This window comes from Xenopus laevis, chromosome 3L (genome assembly GCF_017654675.1).
Source record: "Xenopus laevis strain J_2021 chromosome 3L, Xenopus_laevis_v10.1, whole genome shotgun sequence".
In the NCBI taxonomy this organism is placed as follows: domain Eukaryota; kingdom Metazoa; phylum Chordata; class Amphibia; order Anura; family Pipidae; genus Xenopus; species Xenopus laevis.
In genome coordinates this window covers 99,967,871-99,993,797 of record NC_054375.1, presented here as the reverse complement: position 1 = coordinate 99,993,797, position 25,927 = coordinate 99,967,871, and the positions used below count along the sequence as shown (strand labels likewise).

General features: G+C 39.6%; 1 protein-coding gene across 5 annotated transcripts in view; it reads left to right on the top strand.

The window, feature by feature from the left end:
• Window positions 1-25,927, top strand: part of csnk1g1.L (casein kinase 1 gamma 1 L homeolog) — a 51,629-nt gene that overhangs the window by 10,628 nt on the left and 15,074 nt on the right. For 4 of the 5 annotated variants that reach the window (XM_041586702.1, XM_041586701.1, XM_018252954.2 and 1 more), the window contains exons 2-10: window positions 1,223-1,638; window positions 10,779-10,819; window positions 12,021-12,090; window positions 14,655-14,806; window positions 20,916-21,150; window positions 22,053-22,138; window positions 23,165-23,249; window positions 24,128-24,276; window positions 25,495-25,602. In XM_041586702.1, coding sequence (XP_041442636.1) covers window positions 1,458-1,638; window positions 10,779-10,819; window positions 12,021-12,090; window positions 14,655-14,806; window positions 20,916-21,150; window positions 22,053-22,138; window positions 23,165-23,249; window positions 24,128-24,276; window positions 25,495-25,602 — 1,107 coding nt within the window. In that variant the 5' untranslated portion in view covers window positions 1,223-1,457. The remainder of the gene's footprint in view (window positions 1-1,222; window positions 1,639-10,778; window positions 10,820-12,020; window positions 12,091-14,654; window positions 14,807-20,915; window positions 21,151-22,052; window positions 22,139-23,164; window positions 23,250-24,127; window positions 24,277-25,494; window positions 25,603-25,927) is intronic. The other variant, XM_041586703.1, reaches the window with a different exon arrangement.

The window sequence follows — 25,927 nt, the reverse complement described above, 5'->3', positions numbered from 1 at the left end:
ACCTTCATTTGCCCTCTATGACAATCACCTTAAAGCAGTGATCCCCAACCAGTAGCTCGCGAGCAACATGTTGCTCCCCAACCCCTTGGATGTTGCTCTCAGTGGCCTCAAAGCAGGTGCCTATTTTTTAATTCCTGGCTTGGAAGCAAGTTTTGGTTGCATGAAAACCAGATGTACAGCCATCCAGAACCTCCTGTAGGCTGCCAGTCCACATAGGGGCTACCAATAGCCAATCACAGCCCTTATTTGGCACCACCCAGGAAAATTTTTCATGCTTATGTTGCTCCCCAACACTTTTTACATCTGAATGTTGCTCACGGGTGAAAAAGGTTGGGGACCCCTGCCTTAAAGTATTAGTTCATGCCCTTTTTTAGGCTTATGGCTGCTTGAACTAAAATGTCAGCAGTCAAAACATCCAAACACCCTCTGTTCCATTGGCCTAAAGAGAAATATTCCTTTCCCTTTTTGGGGTTATGATTGGAACGTTTATGTATAGTAGAGACCAGGCAGTTGCTGTGTTTTGCTTTATAAAACATATAAAATTGTTTGATTCTCTGAGTAATCTTGTATATGGAGATTTGCTTTACTATGCAACCTAGTATAGCAGTGTTCATGGAGTGGATACAATGCTTAAAAATATTTTTTCAATACTACAAATGTGTTCCACAGACGTTGTAAAGCATCATCATTTATTTTGTCCCCTTTAATTATTTGGTTTGTTGCATATCTGACCCACTTCGTGGAAAATATTGTGCTAGTAGGCTTGTTCGCTGTAACCCCTTATTTTATTGTATAAGGCTATGGGACATAAGTTGTTATTGTTTTCATAAACCGTACCAGCTGTAGGTTAGAAAATAGAATTTGAATAGGGCAGAATCTTTAATTGCCATCACATGTATCAATATCTATTATACTGTATGCTTAGGACCTGGGGTTTTCTAAATAAGGAATCTTTCTATTATTTAGATCATAAAACCTTATATCTTGCGAAAAATCATTTAATCAATCTCATTAAATAAACCCAATGGGATTGTTTTGCCGCCAGTATGGATTCAAGTAGTTTAGTTGGGATCAAGTACAAGGTACTGTTTTATTATTACAGAGGAAAAAGGAAATCATACTTGCTTTGGGTCTTTTAGCTACTTGGCCCGGCACCATGAAGTGCTGGTTCTAAAAACAATTTACTGGAATTGTAACGTCTTTTGTCTTTTTCCCCCCTTAGGTTTGGCTTAATTTTTTTCCCATCAGAAATGAGGAGACTTCATGCAATTGCTGTGAAATGGTCTTGTGAGAGCCCTGTATGGTGACTTGAAGCAATCCTTGGGCCTCTGGGTCGCTCAGCTGAAAAGAGTTTTTTTTGTTGTTATAATTTTTGATATTACTTTGGTGACTGCTTGAGATCGGAGCCCCTGAACATTTCAGGGGCCCCCTGTGCCAGGCTCTTATGGTATAGGAACATGGACCATAACAATAGGGAGAAGGATGACAGGCCTCGGCCAGCAAAGGCCTTACCTGTGCGGACTGGCCATAGCTCCCGGCCATCTAGCTCAACCACCTCCTCAGGGGTCCTCATGGTGGGACCCAACTTCAGAGTTGGGAAGAAGATTGGCTGTGGAAACTTTGGGGAGTTACGGCTAGGTGAGTGACAAAGGCACACTTTGCTCTTTTATTGTTCAGACCATTACAAACATTACAAATGGTGGAATGCAATTGTAATTTTAGATGTAAAATGCGGAATTGGCGGAATTTTTTTAATAGAGTATCCATTTTCCATTTGTGTGTTGTTGATAATATAATACATTATGCAGGTATCTTTTCTAGAATGCTTGGGACCTGGGGTTTTATGGATAAGGGATCTTTTCCTAATTTGTGTCACCATGCATTCATGAGCTTGTTCACCTTTTTAATCTCTGAGACAATTTGTGTTTTTTTAAATTATGTTGCTTTGTGTTCAGCAGCTCCAGATTTGCATTTCAGCAGCTCGCTGGTTACTAGGGTCCAAATTACCTTAGCAAACAGGCTGCGGTTTGAATCATAGACTGCACTAGGAATAGACTACTCTGAATAGTAACAATAACATTAAAACTGTAACCTCACAAAGCAATGCTGGGGTCAGTGATCCCTATTTAAAAACCTGGAAAAATCAGAAGAGGAAAGCGAATACTTAAAAAACTAGATAAATGAAGGCCATTTGAAATGTTTCTTAAAAAAAATAAATATATATATATATATATATATATATATATATATATATATATATATATATATATATATATATATATATATATATATATAATTTTTTTTTTTTTTATAGATATATAGCGATAAGGAAGATAAGCACTCCAATATTACTGATCAACAATCATTTATTCCACTGTGCAAACCAGTGGAATAAATGATTGTTGATCAGTAATATTGGAGTGCTTATCTTCCTATATATATATATATAAAAACTATTTTTTGGTTAGCACCCAGCAAGTGACCATGTGAATGGTGAGTGCCGGTAATTGTTTAAAAAAATCCTTTAAATATTAAATAAACCGAATAGGATTGTTTTTTCGTCAATATGAATTCACGCATCTTAGTTGCTATCAAGTACAGAGTACTGTTTTATTATTACAAAGAAAAAGGAATTTATTTTCAAAATAAGAATTATTTTTTAAAAAACAGAATCTTCCCGTAAAGCTGCTGCTTTCTGGATAAAAAGTTTCTGCATAAAGGATCCGATACCTGTAATTAATTCTGTGCATTCAAAGCTTTAATGATAATGTTTTATAATTATTCTTACATTTTTATTAAATCTCTGTTGCCCTAACTGTTTCCCTTAAAATTGCTCACTCGCTTACTGTATGTCAGTTAGGTTATGACCTGTGCTACATACTTTAATTTTTAGCAATTTGTCTTAAATTATACCAACAGTCTCAACACCAATGAGGTGGGGTGCTTTTAGTACTCATTCCAAGTATGGCCTAACATAAGTGTACACCACAAACAAATGATCAAGTTATCACTTTTGAGAGTTACTGCTGCTTTACAATTTTATTATCCTAAGAAGTAAACACTGACTGGCATCTCTACCTAAATTCCACTTAATACCATCACTTAGAAAAAGATCATATAACTTTCCACTTTAACGATATATATTATCAATATTCAATAGCAAACACCAGTGACTTATACCTGGGGGTGTCCCCAAGTTGCTAAATCCATGCTGAGGACTCGGCACTTATACCAGCCTTTGTTCCCGTCTATGTTCTCAGCACTCGATATACTGTAACTCAGCAGTCACATCAGCTTATGCACATTTTGCACATCTTGCCCTTCTCCTCACCTTAATACAGTCTGTATGTACTCCACAGTGGAAAGCACAAGCACACTAACTGCTTCTATTATTTTTAAAGGAGAACTGAACCCCCGCAGTGACACGTTTACTATGCATTTTTAGCACTCATGGACTAAAATTAATTAATGAGCACAATACAGTTGAACCCTCATTTTGTGTTTTTCAGTGGACCAGAAAAAAATGGTGTAAAACTCAGGAAATTGTAAATCAGAGAAATGCATTATATGAAAACAAATTTGTAAAATGAGGGTAAACTTTATTTATGTATTGTGTATGATTTTGTGAATATTGGTATAATTAGGATAATAAAATTGTAACACAGCTTTAAGTTCTATTACTGATAATTTGTTTGTGGTCTGCATACTTAAAGGACATGTAAACCCCACACACAAAGATTTCATCAGTGGACAGCTTTTTTTAAATTATTTAAATACCTGCCACTCTGGTTTTTTTAAAAGGTTATTAGTAAGTCTGCAGCATCCATGTAATAACTTAGGATTCCTTCTTTCTCTAACCAACTCAGCCCCTCCCTCCAGAATTGGCCTTTTCTGTTGGCTATTGCGCATGCTCAGGTCTTCTCAAATCATATCACTAAACTCACCATCCAGTTTAATAGCCAATGAAAAGCTGGCAATGCTGAAAACTCAGAAACTCTGCTCTAGCTGTCTGCTCCTATGTTTTCTCTTAACCTCCTCTCCTGAGCTCAGCTTAAGCATTACAGGGCTCATTCCTAGCAGAACTGTTCAGCAAAGTAAGTTCTGTCTGTGTAAGCCTGCATTCTTGATTACATCAACCCTACAGTACAAATGTGCTCTTTGCAGATGTAAATGTCACTGATGATGTGTCAGAGGAAAAATGACTGCCGGTTGAAAGATGCTGTTTGTTTTAGGAAAATGTGATGACGTGGCAGATGAAGGGGATATATGCAGTACAAGCAATGCCATTTAGGTGGGGAAGAGGTGCCCAACTTATATACATGGTAGGAAAATGTAGGCTTTACATGTCCTCTAAGTATTTTATGTTTCAGTATAAGCCTCAGTCTGTGACTCTGACCTTCCCTATAAATGAGAACTATAACCAACGACTGAATTTATCCATATTTTGTATTGCAGCTTCACTACAGTAAATTAGGGCCGCCCGAGACACTGGAAATATAGTTTTCTTGCCCAGTGATGGCATTTAAACTGTTAGCAACAATAAACCTATTTGGAATCCATAAGATTACCCCAGTCTACAGAAGATTTGATTTTGGACTGATAATTTGTTTTGATAACTACTTTTTCTTCAACAGTGACTTGGCAGAAACAAGATGTTTGTAAGGGAAAGTGATGTCAATATTTTGTTTGTACAAAAAAAAGATCCAACATAAATGCAGTATTTATTGAGCACATGTTAAAAATGGTGTTATACTGCACTTTTAAAGACTCTGTATCCTTATAACGAAAGTTATAATCATAGGCAACAGAGAGAAGGAAACAGACAGAGGACTTTGAAGATTTGCCACACAGATTTTTTTTCTGCTGTAAAATTGTGTTCTCCCCCCTACCCCCAAGAATAAGTTAACTTGTCGATGTGTTATAGTTTACAACTGCAGCTTTGAAGTTGTTTCATTTCTTCTGCTCTTCTATAAAATTCAGAATTTAAAGGAGAAGGCAAGTAATACTCACTGGGGGACCAAATGTTAGACACACCCAAGTGAATCATTTACCTGAAATCCCAGAAAACTGCACCAGGCCAGGGTACTTCCATGCAAGCACAACAGGACAATCTTCGTCTCTTCTTCATTTGTGCTGGGTGCACATGCATAGTTAAAGGAGAATTAAAGCTAAGGAGGCATTTTATTGCCAATAGATTAGCTGCAATAATGCAAGATAGAATACTATATTTATTCTGTAGAATGTTTTACCATACCTGAGTAAAAAGCTCTAGAAGCACTCTGTTTAGGATAGCAGCTACAGTATTAGCTTGGTGTGATATCACATCCTGCCTAAGTCTCGCCCTGCTCACTTATAGCTCTGGGCTCAGATTACAGCAGAGAAGGGGGGGAGAAGCAAACTGAGCATGCTCACGCCCGGGGCAAGGAGGTTTAAGTTGAAGGCAGAAAGTTTGATACAGAAGCCCATGTGTACACAATAGAAGGAAAGAAATGCAGTGTTTCTTTTGACAGGGGACTTCGAGAAGCACTACTTTGAGGGTTTACTGGTATATTTAGGTGGACCTTTCTGGTAAGGCTTACTTAGTTTTAACCTTTCCTTCTCCTTTAAGTGAAAAGCCAAATTTTAAGCAAAAAAAATAAAAATAAAAAAAAGCAGCCTTTTTACTTTACTGCACATGCTCCACTCAAGGCCTTTGAAAACTGAGGATGAAGAAGAAGATGGTCGCTCATAGTGGTTCTCATACAGAAGTACCTGGTGCAGTTTTCTGTTAACAATAACAGCTTGGGGTAGTAGCCTTACATTTATTTTTATTTATATTACTGCATAAATGTAACAAAGTTATATGAGGGCTTTTACACATGGGTGGTCATGTGCAGTAGTATTTTGTGCATTCCACCGCACAGGAACAGAGGAGCTACATGCAGCCTTTCATCTGTGTTTGGCATTTCAGTGCACCCTCCTGTGTATTGTACCTGTATATTACAATGGGATAAGTTAACTCCAGCATTTACACACACCCACATGGGATTGCAGTTTCAAAGTTCTGTGTGTGGAAAAAGAACTTTCCCCTTAGCTAACTCAATCTTCTAACCAAACTGGCATTCATGAGAAAGTAGAGATCGGAAACTAATGCTAACCAAGTTTCTAGAGTGACATCAGTGCTTGTCTCATTTGCAAGAAAAAAAAAGTAAGAAAACAAACACCTGGACAAACCCCAAGCATTTTCAGATAATGTTCTAGGACAGACAAGTCAAAAGTGGAAACATCATTTAGTCTGGTGTAACGCAAATACAACATTCCCAAGTAAGAACATTACTACAACAACAGTCAAACATGGCAATAGTGTGATGGAATGGCTGTGGTTTGCTTTGACCAGGCCTGGACAGCTTGCCTTTATCAAAGGAGCCATGGATTCTGCACTGTACCAAAATATACTTTTAAAGGAATTGTTCAGTATAAAAATAAAAACTGGGTAAATAGATAGACTGTGCAAAATAAAAAAAATGTTTTCAATATAGTTGGCCAAAATGTCTATAGAGGCTGGAGTTGATTGGAGGTCTAACATAATAGCCAGAACACTACTACTCTCTTGCTTTACACTGATTGGTTACCAGGCAGTGACTAATTGGAGACTTCAGTTGAGGCCACATGGGTCATAGTTGTTTGACCTGCATGCCAATGATCAATTGGAAACTCACTGAACATTTATGTCCCATCACAATCACTGACTAAATCTGAGCTGAGCTGTAAACAGAAAGTTCTGTTCTTTTATGTTAGACATCCGCTCACTCCTGCCTTTATCGATTACATTTTGGCTAACTATATTAGAAACATTTTTTATTTTGCACAGCCTTTTTATCCAGTTTTTAAAAGGCTATCAAAACAGCCTTTTTATCCAGTTTTTATGCTGAACTATTCCTTTAAGTAGAATGTCCAGTGATCTGTCCATGAGCTGAATCATAGTTGGGTTATGCAGCAAGAAAATGGTCCAAAAAGCACTAAAGCAAGTCAACATCTGATGGCTAAGGAAAAACAAAATGTAAATTTTGGACTGGTTAAGACAAGGTCCTAACAAACCAAATAGCAGGATCTGAAAGAAGCAGTTGATGCAAAAACCTAATTATGTGTCCGAGTTAAACCAGATCTGCAAAGAAGAGTAGGCTAAAATACCTCAACAGTCATAGAAGATACATACTGTATTTAAAGTATTTGGTTGCAATCTTTGATGCTAAAGCTAGTGTAACCAGTTGTTAAGTTTAATTGCGCGCCTATTCACATGGGTCATATGGGTGTGGGATAACAGTACAGTAATAGTTTTAAATGTGGTATGTATTTACTCAGATTTATATAATATGTGACAAATATGCAATCCCAGGGGAAATCAGAAAGGGGCATGATATTGCAGCCATTGTTGGACAGTATGAATGCTTTGAAACAGTCTATACACTTTCTAGTGTACTTGATTCTTGTGATAGTTACTGTATCTATTTTTACTGTGTCTGACAGCTGCTCCGTACAGTTAGAGATTGCAGTGCAGATCTCACAGGTGTTTTGCCTACTAGTGCCAGATGGGGCTGTTTCTCAGCCATTATATAGCGCTGGCCAAAAATCAGCACCTCTGCTCAAATCTGATTTCTGTTGTGTCACTGTGTTGGCCTGGGTGGAGACACACTGAGAAGATTTTGGAACTATAACAGCTTTGTCTGGCTTTTCAAGAGATTGTTGCACTTTAATCTATTTTGTGATTTAACATACAGGTAGCATGCCTGTAAGTGTCTAACCATACACAGTCTGCAGTTTGTGTTCTATAGTGGTTAATACTGTGGAGATAAAATGTATTCTGATGTCTAAATAAAGCCCTACTTGTCTCTTGTGTTCAGTGCAGCCTCATAAAATAGATATTCATACCGGAAATATCACTGGTGTGATGATGATAAATTGAGGAACAAAGGGTACATTTACTGAGCTGTGCTAAAGTGAAATTAGAATATAGCGCGCGTCACTTTAGCTCCATGCTGCACTGTGTAAAATCACTTGTATATATGATGAATGTATAATTCCTTCGATCTAACAATTAAATCCTTCGAATGGAACGATTCGAAGGATTTAAATCCAACGATCGAAGGAATATCCTTCGATCAAAAAAAGTTAGCCAAGCCTATGGGGACCTTCCCCATAGGCTAGCATTGACTTCGGTATCTTTTAGATGGCGAACTAGGGGGTCGAAATTTTTTAAAGAGACAGTACTTCGACTATCGAATGGTCGAATAGTCAAACGATTTTTACTTCGAATCCTTCGATTCGAAGTCGAAGGTCGAAGTAGCCCATTCGATGGTCGAAGTCGCCCAAAAAAACCTTTGAAATTCGAAGTTTTTTAACTTCGAATCCTTCACTCGAAGTTAGTGAATCGGCCCCGAAATGTAGCTGTCCTTACAAGGTTTCTACAGAGTTGTCTTAGACATAATGACATAAGTACCTTTCATTCTTTCAGCAAGAAGAGTGTCAGACAATCAATACCGTCTGCAGCACTGTCCAGTAATTTAGTGTAATTTTCTATAGAAACACCCTCAATGTATTTAAAGGGACGGTAACGCCAAAAAAATGTAAGTGTTTTAAAGTAACAAAAACATAATGTACTGTTGCTCTGCACTGGTAAAACTGGTGTGTTTTGCTTCATAAAGACTACTATAGTTCATATAAACAAGCTGCTGTGTAGCCATGGGGGCAGCCATTCAAGCTGGAAAAAAGGAGAAGAGGCAAAGAATACACAGCAGATAACAGATAAGCTATTTAGTGTATAATGAGATTCTTCTACTTATCTGTTATCTACTCTGTCCTGTGCTTGAATGGCTGCCCCCATGGCTACACAGCAGCTTGTTTATATAAACAATTGTAGTCTTTCTGAAGAAAACACACCAGTTTTACCAGTGTAGAGCAACAGTACATATATTTTCATTCCTTTTAAACAATAACATTTTTTGGTGCTACTGTTCCTTTAAGGATTTTTTTTGGTGTTTTTCTGCTTTGTCTCCTTTAAAGACCTGGCCTAAAACTTTGAACTGACTACACAACTCATGACCAAACTGTACACTGTTGCTTGTATTGAGCTCCATGCAAACCGTTTAAGTCAAACGTTATTGATCATATTTAAAGCTAGGCTGATCAGTGACCTGATGTGGTGCATGGCATGTACCAAGAACTGCAATCACTATTATATATGCTATTCTAGTACTATCTTCTGATCATTAGGATTAGTGCATTTTGGCCATTATGATGTGTGTGGGCAGCTTGTCCTAATATCTAGCCGGAAGAAAATGAAGAAATAGGATGTGTTGTCAGCATTAGTACAAGCAAACTGACTTTTTCACATGCTCACAAGTGTGTGGTTTCTTTTTATAGTGTCTCCTTAGCAGCAGTGTTTGTTGATGCCCATGTCTAGTTTGGTAACAATTTGTGCATATTCTCTGGGTGTCTTTCAATTATTATTATCCTTTATATAGGGCTGACGTATTCCACAGTGCTTTACAGGGAATATACATCATTTACATCTGTCCCTGCCCCAGTGGAGCTTGCGATCTAAGGGCTCGCTCATATTCGCACACACTGTTGTCAGTTTCATCAGGAATTAATTAGACTGGCCCAAACCTTGTAGAATTATATTACTGTATAAAATATATACACTGCAGTGTTTCTTTTGTGTGTACAACTGAAAACAAGATAATTTTTTTTTGTTTTTCCCCAGTTTGTTTTCCTAAAATATTTTTTTGCAGTCTATGGAAAATTTATTTGTAGCCAACACAATTTTTTTCCCATGTAATACAGGTGTTTAACGGATTCCAAATATTATTGTGGGTCTTGGGTGACCATGCTTAATCCCCAGTGTTTGGCAATGCAAAAAAATGCTTCAGAAGCACATTTAGTTTCATATTTGAATTTAAGAAGTTGCATTTTCAATGGGAGGAACAACACTCTTGTTATTAAAGAAAATGACAATTATTATGTATTTTTGTGTAAAGAGCTATTTATTGGTGATTTAAAGCAAGGTGTTAATGGCAGTGGCTGTAAAAAAGGGCATAAGGCTAATGCCACATTGGACTGATTCTCATTCTGCAGAAAAACGCATGCCAAGAATCAGCTTCTACAGTGGCATCCGCATTCTTCCTTGCTTGCACCCGGAAACACTGTATTGGCCCGGATGCAGGCACACTCTGAGCATTTTAACTGAAAGTCCACTATAGGCAAGGCATAGATATAGTATAGGTCAGAACTCCTCTATCAGTGGAACCATTCCTGACAGCCTCCTCCCCTTTACAAAGTTTTGTATTCGAGTTATTTGTAGTTTTTACACTTAATAAATCTCACATTTTTAGAGTTTTAGAGAAACAAAAACACTTTTTTGAGAAAAATATGATTTGTAAGGGGAAAAAAAAAGAAATGGTGGGATCCTAGGCAAACCTGTCTGCAGAGGACCATATCAAAGTGGCAATGTAGTTCTTACCTGACTGCATTTCCTAACATGCTTTGGTAACTGTTTTTGGTTAGACATTGGTCTGGAGGGACCAATACACATGCCAATAATTTATCTGCCCATGTATAACCAGCTTAACATTAACCAACCATAAGGACATTTTGCAGTAACCAGGCCTGCCTTTAATCTGAACTGTGATGTTTTCTGAGTATAAAAATATTTGATAAATCTTGGAAGGGTGTGTAACATAATGTTTGTATGATATGTAAAGACATTGTATCTAATATTGTTTCATTGTTTTCTTTTTCAGGCAAAAATCTTTATACCAATGAATATGTGGCAATTAAACTGGTAAGTTTAAAGGGTTAATTCCCCTAGGTTATATATTTCCCCCACTGTCTTCCTCTTCCGCAGTATCCTTTGTTCAGAGCTCAGAACTTTGCTCAGTGTCTAAAAATAACTATAGATTTGTTTTTACTGTATCAGAAAGACACTGGCTTAAATGTTATTCTGCAATATATTGAAGTGGCCCACCTTCCATGTGCTACATGTAGTCTCTAGACACAGTGCTTTGCAGACCCTTCTCCAATTATCATTTTGCTTAAATAATGCAAAATGAAATAATTTTGGCCATACGTAACAATTACGATCTTTCTTGGAAAAGACCTTTCAATACACATGTGTAGAGCTGAATCGTCAGATAGAATAGAATTCTACCTGTATCTGATGATTCAGCGATAACAATGGGGTACCTTCAAAGGCACAGATCAACATTTTCCGTTCAGCCTGATCGATGAGCAGACCGATATCCAAGTCTTCTGCCAATATCGGTCAGCTCATTTCCCACCATACACACACCCAACGTCTATGGCCACCTTAAAGCAACTGGACCAGGTGGGCAATCTCTGGCTGATCCAATTGTTTGATCGAATCACAGCATTGGGGGGAAAAAAGGCTCTTGGAGGGAGGACTGCCCTACAAGGTTTCCAAACCTGCCTAATTTATATCTGCCTGATTTTCAGACAGATATTGGTTGAGTAGTCCTGTTGTACTGCCCATAGATGAGCAGATATGCTGCCAACTCGGTCTGATGAAGCCAAATTGGCAGATAAAATCTGCCCATGTATGGCCACCTTTTACTATGTAAACTTTAGTGGATAAAGATGTCGCTTGCATAGATGATTTTTAGCATAGTGGTCCAGTAGCCAAATAGTATAGACTTTTTACAAACTGGCTGTGGTCAGATATCGGTTGTGTAGGCCATTCGTAGTATCCCATACTCTGACTGAAGGAGCCCAATTGGCAGCTGAAATCTGTCCATGTTTGACCACCATTAATTATGTACCTATTTAAATTGGCTATAATGCTATGCAAGTGAATATAAAGACACCTGTGTAAAGAAAACGGCCAAATATTAGCATGTCCTATTTTTGAATATTTTAAGAAAGCTTGTACAGTTCGTATTATTTCCCCTTAACAACCCCTATTGAAATAACTGTGTTTTCAAATGATACGGATTTTAATCTGTTTAAAAATATAATGTTCTTTGCAGGAACCCATCAAGTCTCGCGCACCACAACTTCATTTGGAATATCGATTTTACAAGCAGCTTGGCAATATAGGTACTGTCCCCAACCATTCTTAGCATCCAGGTTTTTTATTACACAATGTGTCTTGAAATTAAATTTTCTTCTATTAATATAGTAAATAAAGTACCCCTATTGTAAAATATAAGTATATTATAAGTTACTGAGGAGTTCCATGACCATATAAAAACACAAGGGCAAATATTTTTATTCAGGTCATGGAACTCCTAGGTGACTTCTAATATTCTTATATTTTGCAACAGGGGGTACTTCATTATAATACACAAGTTTGAGTGAGTCATGTGACAGAAATTACATCGCTAAGCTCCGATTATAACTGGTGACATCACTAAGCACTGTTTATAAGGATATAATTTACAGGATATTCATGGTTCTTGTTAGGGATGCACAGAATCCAGGATTCGTTTCGGGATTCGGCCTTTTTCAGTAGGATTCTGTTCGGCCAAATCCTTCTGCCTGGCCGAACTGAATCCTAATTAGCATATGCAAATTAAGGGCGAGAGGGAAATCGTGTGACTTTTTGTCACAAAAAAGGAAGAAAAAGTTTTCCTCTTCACATCCCTAATTTGCATATGCAAATTAGAATTTGGTTCGGTATTCGGCCGAATCTTTCGTGAAGGATTCGGGGGTTTGGCCGAATCCAAAATAGTGGATTCGGTGCATCCCTAGTTCTTGTGTATTATATTTTATACAGCATTGTATATATAGAATTATAAGTTGTGTGTGCATCTTAGAATAGAATCTATAATACTAGTAGCAGTAAATGGGAATGTGGCTACGTATGTTGGTACCAGATACTTGTGTCTTTAGGACATGTAGTAAATATGTCTGGTATTTTTAAAATGTAACTTTTAAACATGTTCAACATAACTTCAATGGATAGTACTCAGTATTCATTTTGCCTTTTATTTTAATTATGAAAATTCTATGGTGTTTGTTGTTTCTAAAGATAAATAGGGCAACAAGGAGAAATTTGAACTGTTCTATGATCCTTACAGAGAGATTTACTTGTTTGGCAATGTCGCCAAACGAGCAGATCTCTCCCCTATATGCCCACCTAGGGCCCAACAATTGGATCATAACGGACAGTCGAATTGTGGGACTGCATCAGTGAACAGATGCTGTGCGCGATCTGACAGGATTTTTACCCTTGCCCAATCAACATCTGACCTGACTCTCAGACAGATATTGATCGGGGAATCCCATCGAAGGGCCCCACACACAGGCCAATAAGCTGCCGACGTGGTCTGTCTGGGCAGCTTTTATCGGCTCGTGTATGGCCACCTTTACTTCCCAGGTCTTGTGGCATACATAGATTACCAATCCACAAGCAATCTTGCTCTGCTTATCCCTAACCTGACGCTACTCCATGTTTGATTCTTGCAAAGCATTTAATTATCTTACTAGTGCACAGATAAACAGAAGTTACAGTATGCAGGGGAATTATCTGTGCATTAATTATCTAATTATCTACCTGGGACGAATAGCTTGAATTTCCCTATTTAGCTAAAAAAAAATTGCAAAACCCATGATTTTTTTAATTACAATAATAGGAAAAAAGTATGTTCTGCACAAACCCTCTCCATTAAACTAATGTTGTACAAGATGGTTATACTGCCCTTTTAAATACACCATAGCTATTTGAAAATGTTAGAGAATGTTCTGTTGCCTTTACTGTAAAATGATGGAGTGTTTTTTCTACCTTTTCAGACATATTTATCTTCATAATTTTATAGTACCTGATATATTTGGAGAATATATACTATTTTTAACTCCATTTTTAACTTTATGATTGGGAACAATATATTTTTGCAATTTTGTAGTTTACTGCATTATCCTTACAGTAGAGACAGGGAGCTTCTGCACTCTCCTATTTATATACCTGCACCTGCCCCACTGTGGCATCATGGAAGGGGATGGGGCACGGTGTCGCCAGTAAATACAAAAGGAGCACATCTAGGTGGAAGTTGCCCACTAGAAGGTCGCACACTTTGTGCGGAAGTCGGGCTGAACCTGCCCAACCCACTGGCTTCGGGTCAGCCCGCACATCGCTACTTTTACAGAGTTTCTAGAGAACAGTAGAGAAAGTGTTTGCTCAAAGTACATTATTCTCCTAATCGGTTACAATTTTTATATTAAGTTTTGTTCATTCACAAATTGTACTCTAAGGTAGTCACAATATTCATTTGAAATTCATTTGCCTCCTTGACCTTTTTAGGGGGGACTTTCTTCAGGCAATTTTGACCATCAAATTCAAATGCTCACCAGGGGACACTGTTAAAAAAAAGATTATTGAAGTGGTTTTTGCATATGAAAGATGTCATGGATAATCCATATCCATATGAAAAATACATCAATAAGCAAAACTAAAGTTAGAATTATGAGCACAAGTTCATCTATATCTTCCATGTTAGGAGTCGGGCCTGCATATATTTAAGATATGAAAATGCACACAAATTAATCTGTTAATTGAATCCTCTGTGTAAACAAAATATAGGATTTCTATATTTGGGGTAGAGGGAGTTATAATTGGAACCTAATGAGGCACATTATATTTCCCCTCTGTAATTGTACTCTAGCTGAAGGGCTTCCTCAAGTATTTTACTTTGGACCTTGCGGAAAGTACAACGCCATGGTACTGGAACTGTTAGGCCCAAGTTTGGAAGATTTGTTTGACCTGTGCGACCGGACATTCACGTTGAAGACTGTGCTGATGATTGCAATCCAACTGGTAATTAAGACCTCTATCATTTGTTAGCTCTTGTGCATTAAGAATTAGTTGTTAATGCAAAAGTGCTTCTGTAACCTGTATAATAATATATTTTGTAGTGATGCAGCTTCTAGTTTACATGGTTGAAAAACACACGTTATGCCATATTTAAGTATGCTATTAGTCAGCATTCACCAATCTTCTTCTTTTAGAGTAATCAGTTACCCGTTACAAGTTTTCCACTCATCAACTGGCTTCAGTAGTAATGGTTGAGGTAGCCCACCGGCTAGAATGTAAATCACCGGCGGGATGGCACTCGGAGCGATTTGTTTTCCGAAGTTGCCTCACGAGGAAACTTCAGCGACTTTGGAAAACAAGGTGCTCTGACTGCCATCCCGCCGGTGATTTACATTCTAGCCTGGGGAGGCAGTCTTTATTGGTATCATGTGGCTCAGATCTTCAACAAAAAACGATGTTTCAGGCCTGAGCACGCCCATTTTTCAAGCAAACAAATCATTAAAAAGGAACTGTCATTGACCTAAGTATGTTCCAAACTGTACTGGATGCTTAATCAATCTTTTTCACAAATAGTTTTCTTTTCTTACCATTTTTCATGGACAAATTTATAAATGCATTTTCTCTCATGTCTAGGGGGACACTGGGGTTAAAAGGGTCCCGCCCATCAGGAGGAGGACACTGATGACATCAGAGCTGACAGCCCTCCTACTCTCCCTTTATCCCATGTCATTCCCAGAGGGCGTCCGTTTTTTTCAGTCCTCTTTCAGGAGGTTGGACCTGACCTAGGAAGGCCCAACGATAGGACTCGTCGGCTGATGATTAGCATCAGCACCAGGGGTGATGCCGTGTCAGGCCCAGCCTGTTCATTTGTGCTAGCCCCCAACGCGGACCGGTAACGTTCAGCCCGAATGCACGGCAAGATCCTATGGCGGCAGGCGCACTGGCAACAAGTTTCCCAGGGAGGGCCGAATGCACGGCATCAGCGCTCTCTCTACCGGACAGGTGAGACACACCCCAGAGCTCCCACCTGCCTCTGTGAAGATGAACCGCTGTTTTTCTTTTGTTCCGGCGCGCTTCCCCTTTCAAAAAAAAGGAGGCTCAGACTGCAGCCCTACCTCTCACCCTTCAGCCTCTTAGGCTTCAGGTACCTGGAGATAACGTGCGTTTCTCTGAACAGTCTCTCCGCATGGCAGAAGGCAGGGGGGAACTCTTTTCTAGGGGGGGGCGTCTCTCTAACCAGTCAGTCATGTTTTTTGCCTGCTCAAAATGCCTCACAAAGTTCCGGGAGGGCCAAGTAGATCCACTATGCTCTGCTTGCAGCCCCCTCCAGGCACAGGCTTCTAATTTTACAGCCTCTGACCTCACAGTCCCAGCGACCTCTGAACCTGGGCCTTCGCATAGAGGGGACTCTGCTCCCCTAGGCACCTCTGATGCACCAGGATGGACTGTCTCACTATCTCAATCACTCTCCAGCCTGCAATGCATACCCCAACTAGCCACCTCTATTGACAAGATGCTGGCACAAATGACGGCCAAACCAACGGGCGCTACCAAGCGCAAGCGATCACACAACCTGAAGGATACACTTAAGGGATCCACTACACTCCCTTCCTCTGACGAGGAGGTCAATGAGGGGGAAATAGTTACCTCTTGTGATGCGTCTGACTTCGGAGATGAGGATGTGGCTGAAGCAGCCCCTGGGGTCGAGGGCTTCATAAGGGCAGTACTAGAGACCATAGATATCCAAGAAGAGGATACAGCTCAGAAAAAATATACTCTGTTTAAAAGAAAACACAAGACCTCAGTGTGTTTTCCTGCACACGAACAGCTACAGGCCATAGTCCAGGAAGAGTGGCAAAACCCGGACAGAAAGTTCCAGGTAACCAAACACTTCACCAAACAGTACCCCTTTCCCAAGAAATGTTCCCGAGAAGTGGAGCACACCACCGGTGGTGGATGCGCATGTCTCGCGCCTTTCCAAGCCCACTACCCTGGCTGTGCCGGATGCCTCTGCCTTTTAGGACCCCGCTGAAAAGAAACTGGAGGGCATACTCAAGGCCAGTTTCATTTCAGTGGGTTTGGCACTACGACCTGTCCTAGCTTCCGCCTGGGTGAGCCGAGCGGTCGAGACCTGGTCCAATTCCCTGCTTCAGATAGCACAGGAAGGGGAGTCGGGGGACCAGATTGTGCAACTTGCCTCCTACATCCAAGATGCCAACCAATTCCTAGCGGACGCCTCGCTTGATGCAGCATGAGTCATCGCAAGAGCATCAGCTCTCTCAGTAGCGTCCCGCAGAGCGCTATGGCTGGTTTGAGGACCTCAGTTCCAAAAAGTCACTAATATCAATCCCCTTTCAGGGTTCCAAGTTGTTTGGGGATGAGTTGGACTAATTAATATCTCAAGCAACTGGGGGCAAAAGCACACTCCTGCCTCAACAAAGAGCCAAGTCAGCTTTCTCCTTCAGGAAGGGACAGTCCTTTCGGAACCAAAGTTTTCGCCACAACAAGGCCTATCCACCGTCAAACACCCACTCATCCTTCAAGAGTTTGTTTCCCAGCAAGGGGAAGTCATCATGGCAACATTGTAAGCCTCAGCCCAAGATGTCAGTAAACAAGAATTCTTCATCCTGACTATGCCCCCACAAATCCTCCAGACGTAGGAAGAATAGAGGGAAGACTTCAGTTTTTTCAGATATCTGGGTTCAACTAATAGATAACCCCTGGGTCACGCAGGCAGTCTCCACTTGTTACCGATTGGAGTTTCACCAGGTTCCCCCATGCCATTTTTTCATGTCCAGAGTGCCAGTGCAAGGCACAAAAAGGCGAGCCTTCCTATCCATCGTAGACTCACTAACCAAAACCGGGGTCATAGTCCCAGTTCCTCCTCATTAAAGATTTCAAGGTTTTTATTCAAACCTCTTTATTGTACCAACGAAAGATGGCTCCTTTCGACCCATCCTCGACCTCAAACAGCTGAACAAGTGGGTAGTATATCACAGATTCAAGATGGAATCAGTTTGCACCGTCATCAGGGCACTGGAGCAAGGAGACTTCCTAGCATCCCTGGACATCCGAGATGCCTACCTGCATGTTCCGATATTCCCCCAACATCAAAAGTTCCTGAGGTTCGCCTACAGAAACCTTCACTTTCAGTTTGTGGCCCTGCCCTTTGGACTGTCCTCTGCACCCAGGATATTCACAAAGATAATGGCTGCCATGGCTGCATTTCTACGGGTGAGGGGGGTGTTCATAATGCCCTACTTGGACGACCTTCTACTCAAGGCCAGATCCAAGGAAATAGCGGAACACAACGTTCAATTGACCATACAGAGTCTGCAGATGTTCGGATGGACAACTTCGAAAAGTCCTCACCAATGCCCAGCCAGACCTTGCTCTTCCTGGCTCTGCAATTCAACACAGCCCGGCAACAGATTTTCCTGCCACCAGACAACAGACCAAGATTCAGGAAGCTGTCAGATCTCTGAGGTCCTCCACGTTTCCGGTGGTCCGGGCATGCATGAGAGTCTTAGGACTGATGGTTTCTTCCATGGAAGCGGTGCCATTTGCACAATTTCGACTCCGGCCACTTCAGACAGCTGTACTGAAGCTGTGGAACAAGACATCGCTCCACCAGAGGATAACCCTCCCATCTGTAATGAGGAAATCCTTGAACTGGTGGTTAGTCCCAAGTCGTCTCAGCCGAGGAAGCAACTTCCAGGAACCTTCTTGGCAGATAGAAACCACAGACGCAAGCCTCACAGGCTGGGGGGCAACGTTCCAAGGCCTATCCTCCCAGGGTCGATGGTCGCCAAGCAAGACAAGTTTACCGATAAACATTCTGGAACTGCGAGCCATCCTCAAAGCACTTCTTGTATGGGATCACATGTTGAGAAATCAAGCTGTCCGGATTCAGTCCGACAATGCCACGGTGGTTGCACATATCAACCGTCAGGGAGGCACAAGAATCACTCTAGCAAATCAAGAGGTGGCTCTCATTCTGGAGTGGGCAGAAAGAACGACCACTCAGATATCCGCAATCCACATTCCAGGAGTGGACAACGTGGAAGCCCACTTTCTGAGCTGTCACCAGCTAGACCCAGGAGAATGGGAACTGCACCAGGATGCATTTCAGATGCTAGTAGACAGGTGGGGACAGCCACAGATCGACCTAATGGCAACCATGGAAAAACAAAAGGTGCCCACATTCTTCGCACGGAGCAGAGACCCTCTGGCCGTGGACATAGATGCCATTACAATGCCCTGGCACTTTCGACTGGTGTATGTGTTCCCTCCACTTCCCATGCTACCTCGGGTGTTAAGAAAAATCGCCAGAGAACCAGTCACATCGATTCTCGTTACACCACTGTGGCCCAGGAGGTCATGGTACTCCGCTCTCCTTGATCTGTCTTTGGAACCTCCAATAACTCTTCCTTGGTCACCTCAGCTATTATGTCAAGGATTAGTTTTTCACCACAACCCTCAGCTCTTTGCCTTAACGGGATGGCTCTTGAGGTGGCAGTACTGAGACAGAAAGGGTTTTCAGAGGACGCCATACAAACCATGATCAAACCGGTCACTTCCAAGGTTTACCACAGAGTGTGGGAAACATACCGCTCCTGGTGTAGCTCGCAGGAGGTTACCTTTGCGGAATTCAGACTTCCCTGCATTCTAAAGTTCCTTCAAGCAGGGCTAGAAAAAGGCCTCAGCCTCGGCTCCCTAAAAGCTCAGGTATCTATCCGTCCTTTTCCAGCAGAGGATAGCTCTAGAGGAAGATGTTCGGACATTCCTTCAAGGCATAGCTCGTGTCTCGCTTCCGTTCAGATACCCAATACCACCATGGGACCTGAATTTAGTATTGTCGGCTCTTCTAGATCCTCCATTCGAACCACTTAGCGATGTGGGTTTGGAAATACTGACATGGAAAACAGCATTCCTAGTGGCAATCTCGTCAGCCAGACGAGTATGGGAGCTGGGGGCACTATCCTGTGTGGAACCGTTCCTGATTTTTCACGAAGATAAGGCAGTACTTCGCACTGTCCCAAGTTTTCTTCCCAAGGTGGTCTCTGCCTTCCACATCAACTCAGAGATCATTCTGCCTTCATTCAGTAACAAACCAGCCAATTACAAGGAAGCAAACCTGCATTGCTTGGATGTGGTCAGAGCTCTCAAGTCGAACGTCTCCCGCACAAGGGCCATCCAGAAGACAGACTCTCTCTTCATTGTACCTTCAGGGGCTCGAAAAGGCCTTTCGGCCTCCAAAACCACCATTGCACGTTGGATTAAAGAGACAGTGAGACGATCTTACCTGGCGAGGAAGAGGACGCCTCCCATTAAACTTAGAGCTCACTCCACCAGAGCCCTCTGAAACCTCTTGGGCTTACAGAAATTCTGCTTCAGCTGAGCAGGTGTGTAGGGCAGCTACATGGTCCTCCCTACATACATTCACAAAATTTTATCAATTCAATACCTACATGTCTGCAGCGGCAGCCTTCGGAAGGAAGGTTCTCCAGGCAGTAGTTTCCTAGACTGTCGGAGTTCTCCCTCCCTTCTTTGGGGGTGCTTTGGTACGTCCCCACGGTCTCTGTGTCTCCCTAGACATGAGTGAAAAGGAAATTTATGTACTTAAATTTCCTTTTCCTGATTTAACAACCTATTTTTCTACTGTAAAACTGTGTGTCAGTAGCACAGAGCAAGTGAGCAAGTTGCTGATTCAGGCTGGAATCAGTGAGCAGGTTAAAACTGTAAGGAACATACAGCATAAATATGTTTGCCCTAAAAACCAAGATAAAATGCTCCCCAAAAGTTACGGTCCTGAATCATGGAATGCAAAATGGTCTTCTTATTTGGGAGGACCTGCAACTCCTGCCAGCCAAAAATTATGGAGTCCCCTGATTTCTGTTTGCGGCCCTGTAAAAAACAAAAAAAACAGTAAAGACTATTTGTGAAACAGACTAATTAAACATTTTTTTAGTCATTTATATAATGACAGCTCCCAAGTAATGGGAATCTCCACCCAAAATGTTTTCTGGCATATTGAAAGAAAATCTGATATTTCTCATTGCTGCTATTCGTAATTCCTGACCAAGAAACTGTTCTCTCTTTTAACATGCAGATTTCAAGGATGGAATATGTACACTCCAAGAACCTCATATACAGAGATGTTAAGCCAGAAAACTTTCTCATAGGGCGCCAGGGAAATAAGAAGGAGCACATAATCCACATCATAGACTTTGGACTAGCCAAGGAGTATATTGACCCGGAAACCAAAAAGCACATACCTTACCGGGAACACAAGAGCCTGACGGGAACAGCTAGATATATGTCCATAAATACTCATCTGGGAAAAGGTTTGTAAATGTTCTTAGTATAGATACTTGAGATAACCAGAGCAAGCTAATGACGTGCTACTGCAAACACAATGATATCTCAAACAGAGGTAATACAGAACAGTAATATAGATGACGTAGAACACGTTTTAATTGATCTTTATAAGAGTTTTATTTTTTTCAATTCCAGAAAATGATAAGACTCTTAAAGGAACAGTTACACTAAAATAATTGTTTTTTTTAAAGGAATGACCATTTCATGTACTTTTGCCCTACACTGGTAAAACTGGTGTATTTGCTTCAGAAACACTACTATAGTTTATATGAATAAGCTGCTGTGTATCCATAGGGGCAGCCATTCAAAGCTGAAAAAGAAGAAAAGAAACAGGATACACCATAGATAACAGATAAACTCTGTAGTATACAATGGGATCCTTCTGAATTTATTTATCTACTGTGTATCCTGTGCTTGAATGGTTGCCCCCAGCTTGTTTGTATAAACTATAGTAGTGTTTCTGAAGTAATCACACCAGTTTTACCAGTACAGGGCAACAGTACATTTTATTGACATTCCTTCAAAACATATTTTTTGCTGTTACTGTTCTTTTAAAAGGTTGTTTGTGGGGATGGCGTTGTCAGATGAAATGTGTTGCTTAGGGCATGAAACAAGACTGCTGATTTAGAAAATATTAAAACGTGATGATCTGGAAATCCTTTCAGATTAGTCTTGGTATGAAGCAGCAGTAGTGTTATCTTCTGACCGTCTATATTCAAAGGGACATTATCGGTTAACAAAACTCCTGGAGCTATACTGTATGGGATTTTGGGGGTAAGACATTTGTTAAATAGCAGTGTATAAATTACTACAGCGTTTTTTCTTCTATACTTGCAGAATTGAAATCACTATCTTTTTATTTTTTCAGAACAAAGTCGAAGAGATGACTTGGAGGCTCTGGGGCACATGTTTATGTATTTTCTGCGAGGAAGCTTGCCATGGCAAGGTTTAAAGGTAAATATATATATATTTAAAACTAAATAGTTGGTGCTTACTGCAGGAATATCACTCGTGAAAAAGTTTATGAAGTCATATTAAAGGAACAGTAACACCAAAAAATGAAAGTGTTTTAAAGTAATGAAAATATAATGTATTGTTACTATGCACTGGTAAAATTGTTCTCTGTTAAAATAGCTGTCTCAGGTTAAATAGTGGACAACAGATAACGCCATTATTTTCTACAGAGCTTATCTGCTGTGTAACCTGAGCCTTTTCGCCTTTGAATAGTTGCTGCCATTTAAATAAACAGAAGTAGTGTTTCTGAAGCAAACACACCAGTTTTACCATTACAGGGCAACACTGCATTATAGTTTTTTACTTTAAAATACTTTAATTTTTTGTTGTTACTGTTCCTTTAAGACATAGCCTAAGAATTTTTATCAGCACAAAGTTCAAAAGCCAGCATCCGGAATGGTATGGGGGTGCAATCTCTTGCACATGGCTTGCAGATCTAGCAATAACTTATTATGCAAGTATTATAACAACGTGGCTCCATATTACAAGAGTCCGGGCTCTAAACTGGCCTGACTGCAGTTCAGACCTGTCACCCATTTGGTCCTTTCTGAAATGAAAAATACAACAAAGGCGACCTGAACTGTTGAGCAGCTGAAATCTTAAGGCAAAAATGGTGCAGCATTTCACTTTAAAATTCAAAACGAACATATATTTTTCATAAAACAATAACATTTCTCGGTTTTAACTTATTATATATTCTATTGTTACTATTGAATTAATTATAGTGTTTATATTTGCCATTCTGTTCGTAATTCATTTATTACACAGTGTCTCAAATACCTTTGGCTTATCATTAGTTATATAATGAATAACTACTGTATGCATTGAAAGCAACACAGGCAAGTTTTGGTTCAGAATGTTAATATCGTTTTAGCTTTATTTTACTTAAAGGATACATGTGAAAATAACCATGTAACCTTGAATCTCAGATGTTCTCATTTTCAAAATCTTTTCTATCTTTCAAAGGCAGACACACTGAAGGAACGTTATCAAAAAATTGGAGATACAAAACGGAACACCCCTGTTGAGGTGCTTTGTGAGAACTGCCCAGGTAATGAAACTTTACCCTTGTGGGCTATCATTTATTTGGCTACTTTTATTGATAACTATATCTTGTATTAATATCTGTGTTGGAGAATATGAATGTTTGAAGATGTCTAACCAATAAAGCAGAGGGAGAATACACATTAGCCAGAATGGCACTGGTGTTTATATTTTTTGATTTCTTTATTTTCTTTTGAAACCATTTGACTATGAGGAGCACTTTTTATAGAATGAAAATCATTAGGTAAAACTGGTAATCATTTAAGGGCACTGTCACTTCAAGATGCAGTTCTTTAAAAAGTTACTGAGTTACCAATGTTTTATTTAATATAATACACAAAGCATTTGGCACAAATAATAGCAGTAAGCACCGTGAAGAAATTAAACATGGAAATGTTTTATGGGTTATTCATGGCTATTATAAATTAACATTTTTGATGTCTAAACTATATTTCATATAATGATTTGTTCTAAATATTTGTAAACTCACAATGTAAAAGAAGTTTTACAGTTGATCTTGGGTATCAGTAGTGATATTTTCTTACTGATTTAGGATTTATCATATGTATCAACAAAGTGTGCCAAATATGTTTGCTTTATAGGCTCTTTTTTTCTGACCAAGTCAAAAGTAGAAACTTAATACAGGGCCCTTTGCTTGTTGCATCCCAATCTCCACTATACTTTAAGGTTCTGTTTGTAGGTACAGCAATACTGACAGAAATGATCGTTTAGTGTCAAGAATATTTAAAAATGTTACATTAAAGAAAAACCAGGAATATATTAGCGCAGTTGTTGCAAGTCAAACTCCACAAAACACATCAAAATAATACAGTATTTAGGTCAAGATTACACAAATGTTTCACTTTTCCGTTCTTTATTCTTCAGAGGAGATGGCTACTTACTTGCGATATGTGAGACGGCTAGACTTCTTTGAGAAACCGGATTACGATTACCTACGGACACTTTTCTCAGAGCTGTTCGAAAGAAAAGGATATACCTTTGATTATGTTTACGACTGGGTTGGCAGGCCAATTGTGAGTAGGGATAAACTCTGGATAAGAGATACTACTTTTATATTTCTTATTCTTCTAGAATATGTTCCTTGTTTTTTTATATTGTGAGGAGATAAGATAAAGCTGCATTGTAATAGCAAAGAAATATATTGGATGGTTATTGGTGCATCAGCTTGAATTCTGCACTGGTATGCCTTTTTAAGGGATATAAATGGAATTTAAGGTGAAATTAGCTTTCTCTGTTGACATGCAAAACCGAGAACATAGAGATGTTGACAGCCTTGCAAAGGCATTAAATAGTTTGTTTCCAAAGCATAACATATTGTCAATGAATACTATTTGAAAGACCTTGTCACCAGCCTGCTCTATGCAACTGAGCACAGGATGAAGACAACTTCTAACCTCACACAAAATCTGTATGCCAAAAAGATCTGTAGATCTCCAGGAATGTACTGCTGAAATCAAAAGTAAATTTTGGTGTTTGCTCATAATTTAACTCCATAATGTTATTGACAGGCTCACTAATTTGGGAATTTCAAATCCTATATCTACTGGATCTACTCATCATTTCATGTGGTTTTTGGTGAAAGAAAACACTTATTGAGTATAACATTAACAAAATATTTTGTTTGTACCAGGTTGGCAACAGGGTCTCTTTAAAAGATCAATTATTACTTAGAGTTTCTAATGCTAACAGACGGCTGCTTAAGTATGGCAGCCCCCTCATATAGAAACATGGGGATCATTTCGGTAATGTAAAAGCGTTGGGCAAACTTTTCATGGAAAAATTATAAATAAATTGCAAAGGCAATGTTATGATAGATATAAAAAAGGTTTAGTGTCAGTATCTCTTTAAGGCAAGCTTTGAATCATCCCAATATTTTGCATATGTTCCAGATAGAAGGACCTGATACACATGTCCATGCACAGGCTATGCAATTATAGACCGTGAGGAATGTAATGTGAAAGTGATTGCTATGAGGCAAAGAGTAAACGAAAAAAACAATATGGTATTAACAGCTGAGATTTAAAAAAAGTTTATAACTGGTATGGATGTTTTACTAAGAAAATGTTTTTCATGTTTATTTGAAAAAGACTTTATACAGATTTATATTTCTGGGTGACGTATGCCCTTTAGGTTTATCTTTTTGATTTGACTTGTTCTTTTCTGTTCTTGTTTCATTTTCTAATACATTTTCTAATTTATAAGGTGGGAGATAATTCTCTTGCATCTTCTAGCCTACCCCAGGTGGATCTGTGCATATAGATTCCGGGACCTCTGCAATAACCAGGGAGAGTCATGGGCACAGGGAGCGGCCATCACAAACACAGCCATTGAGAAACCAGGTCAGTGCCTTTGTAGTTATACAGAGAATAGCATCTTCCTTAAATCTCTCCAATCCTTATATCTAGCACATAGTCAGCACATCTTTCTGCTGCTTTGCCTGTCATTAACCTCATTCACTGCTAAGAGGTTTTACTATAAGTCTATTTTAAAGCAATAAACATTAGGTGGGAAATATGTGAAATACATTGACTAGTACATTAGTCATCCATTCTCCTCTTCATTTTGAATTTGTACCTTAACACTCTGTCCTAAATGTCTCGACAGCATCAGTCCGTTGGTAACACTGTCCTTGCAACTGGAAGGCTAAAGAGAAATGAATTCAAA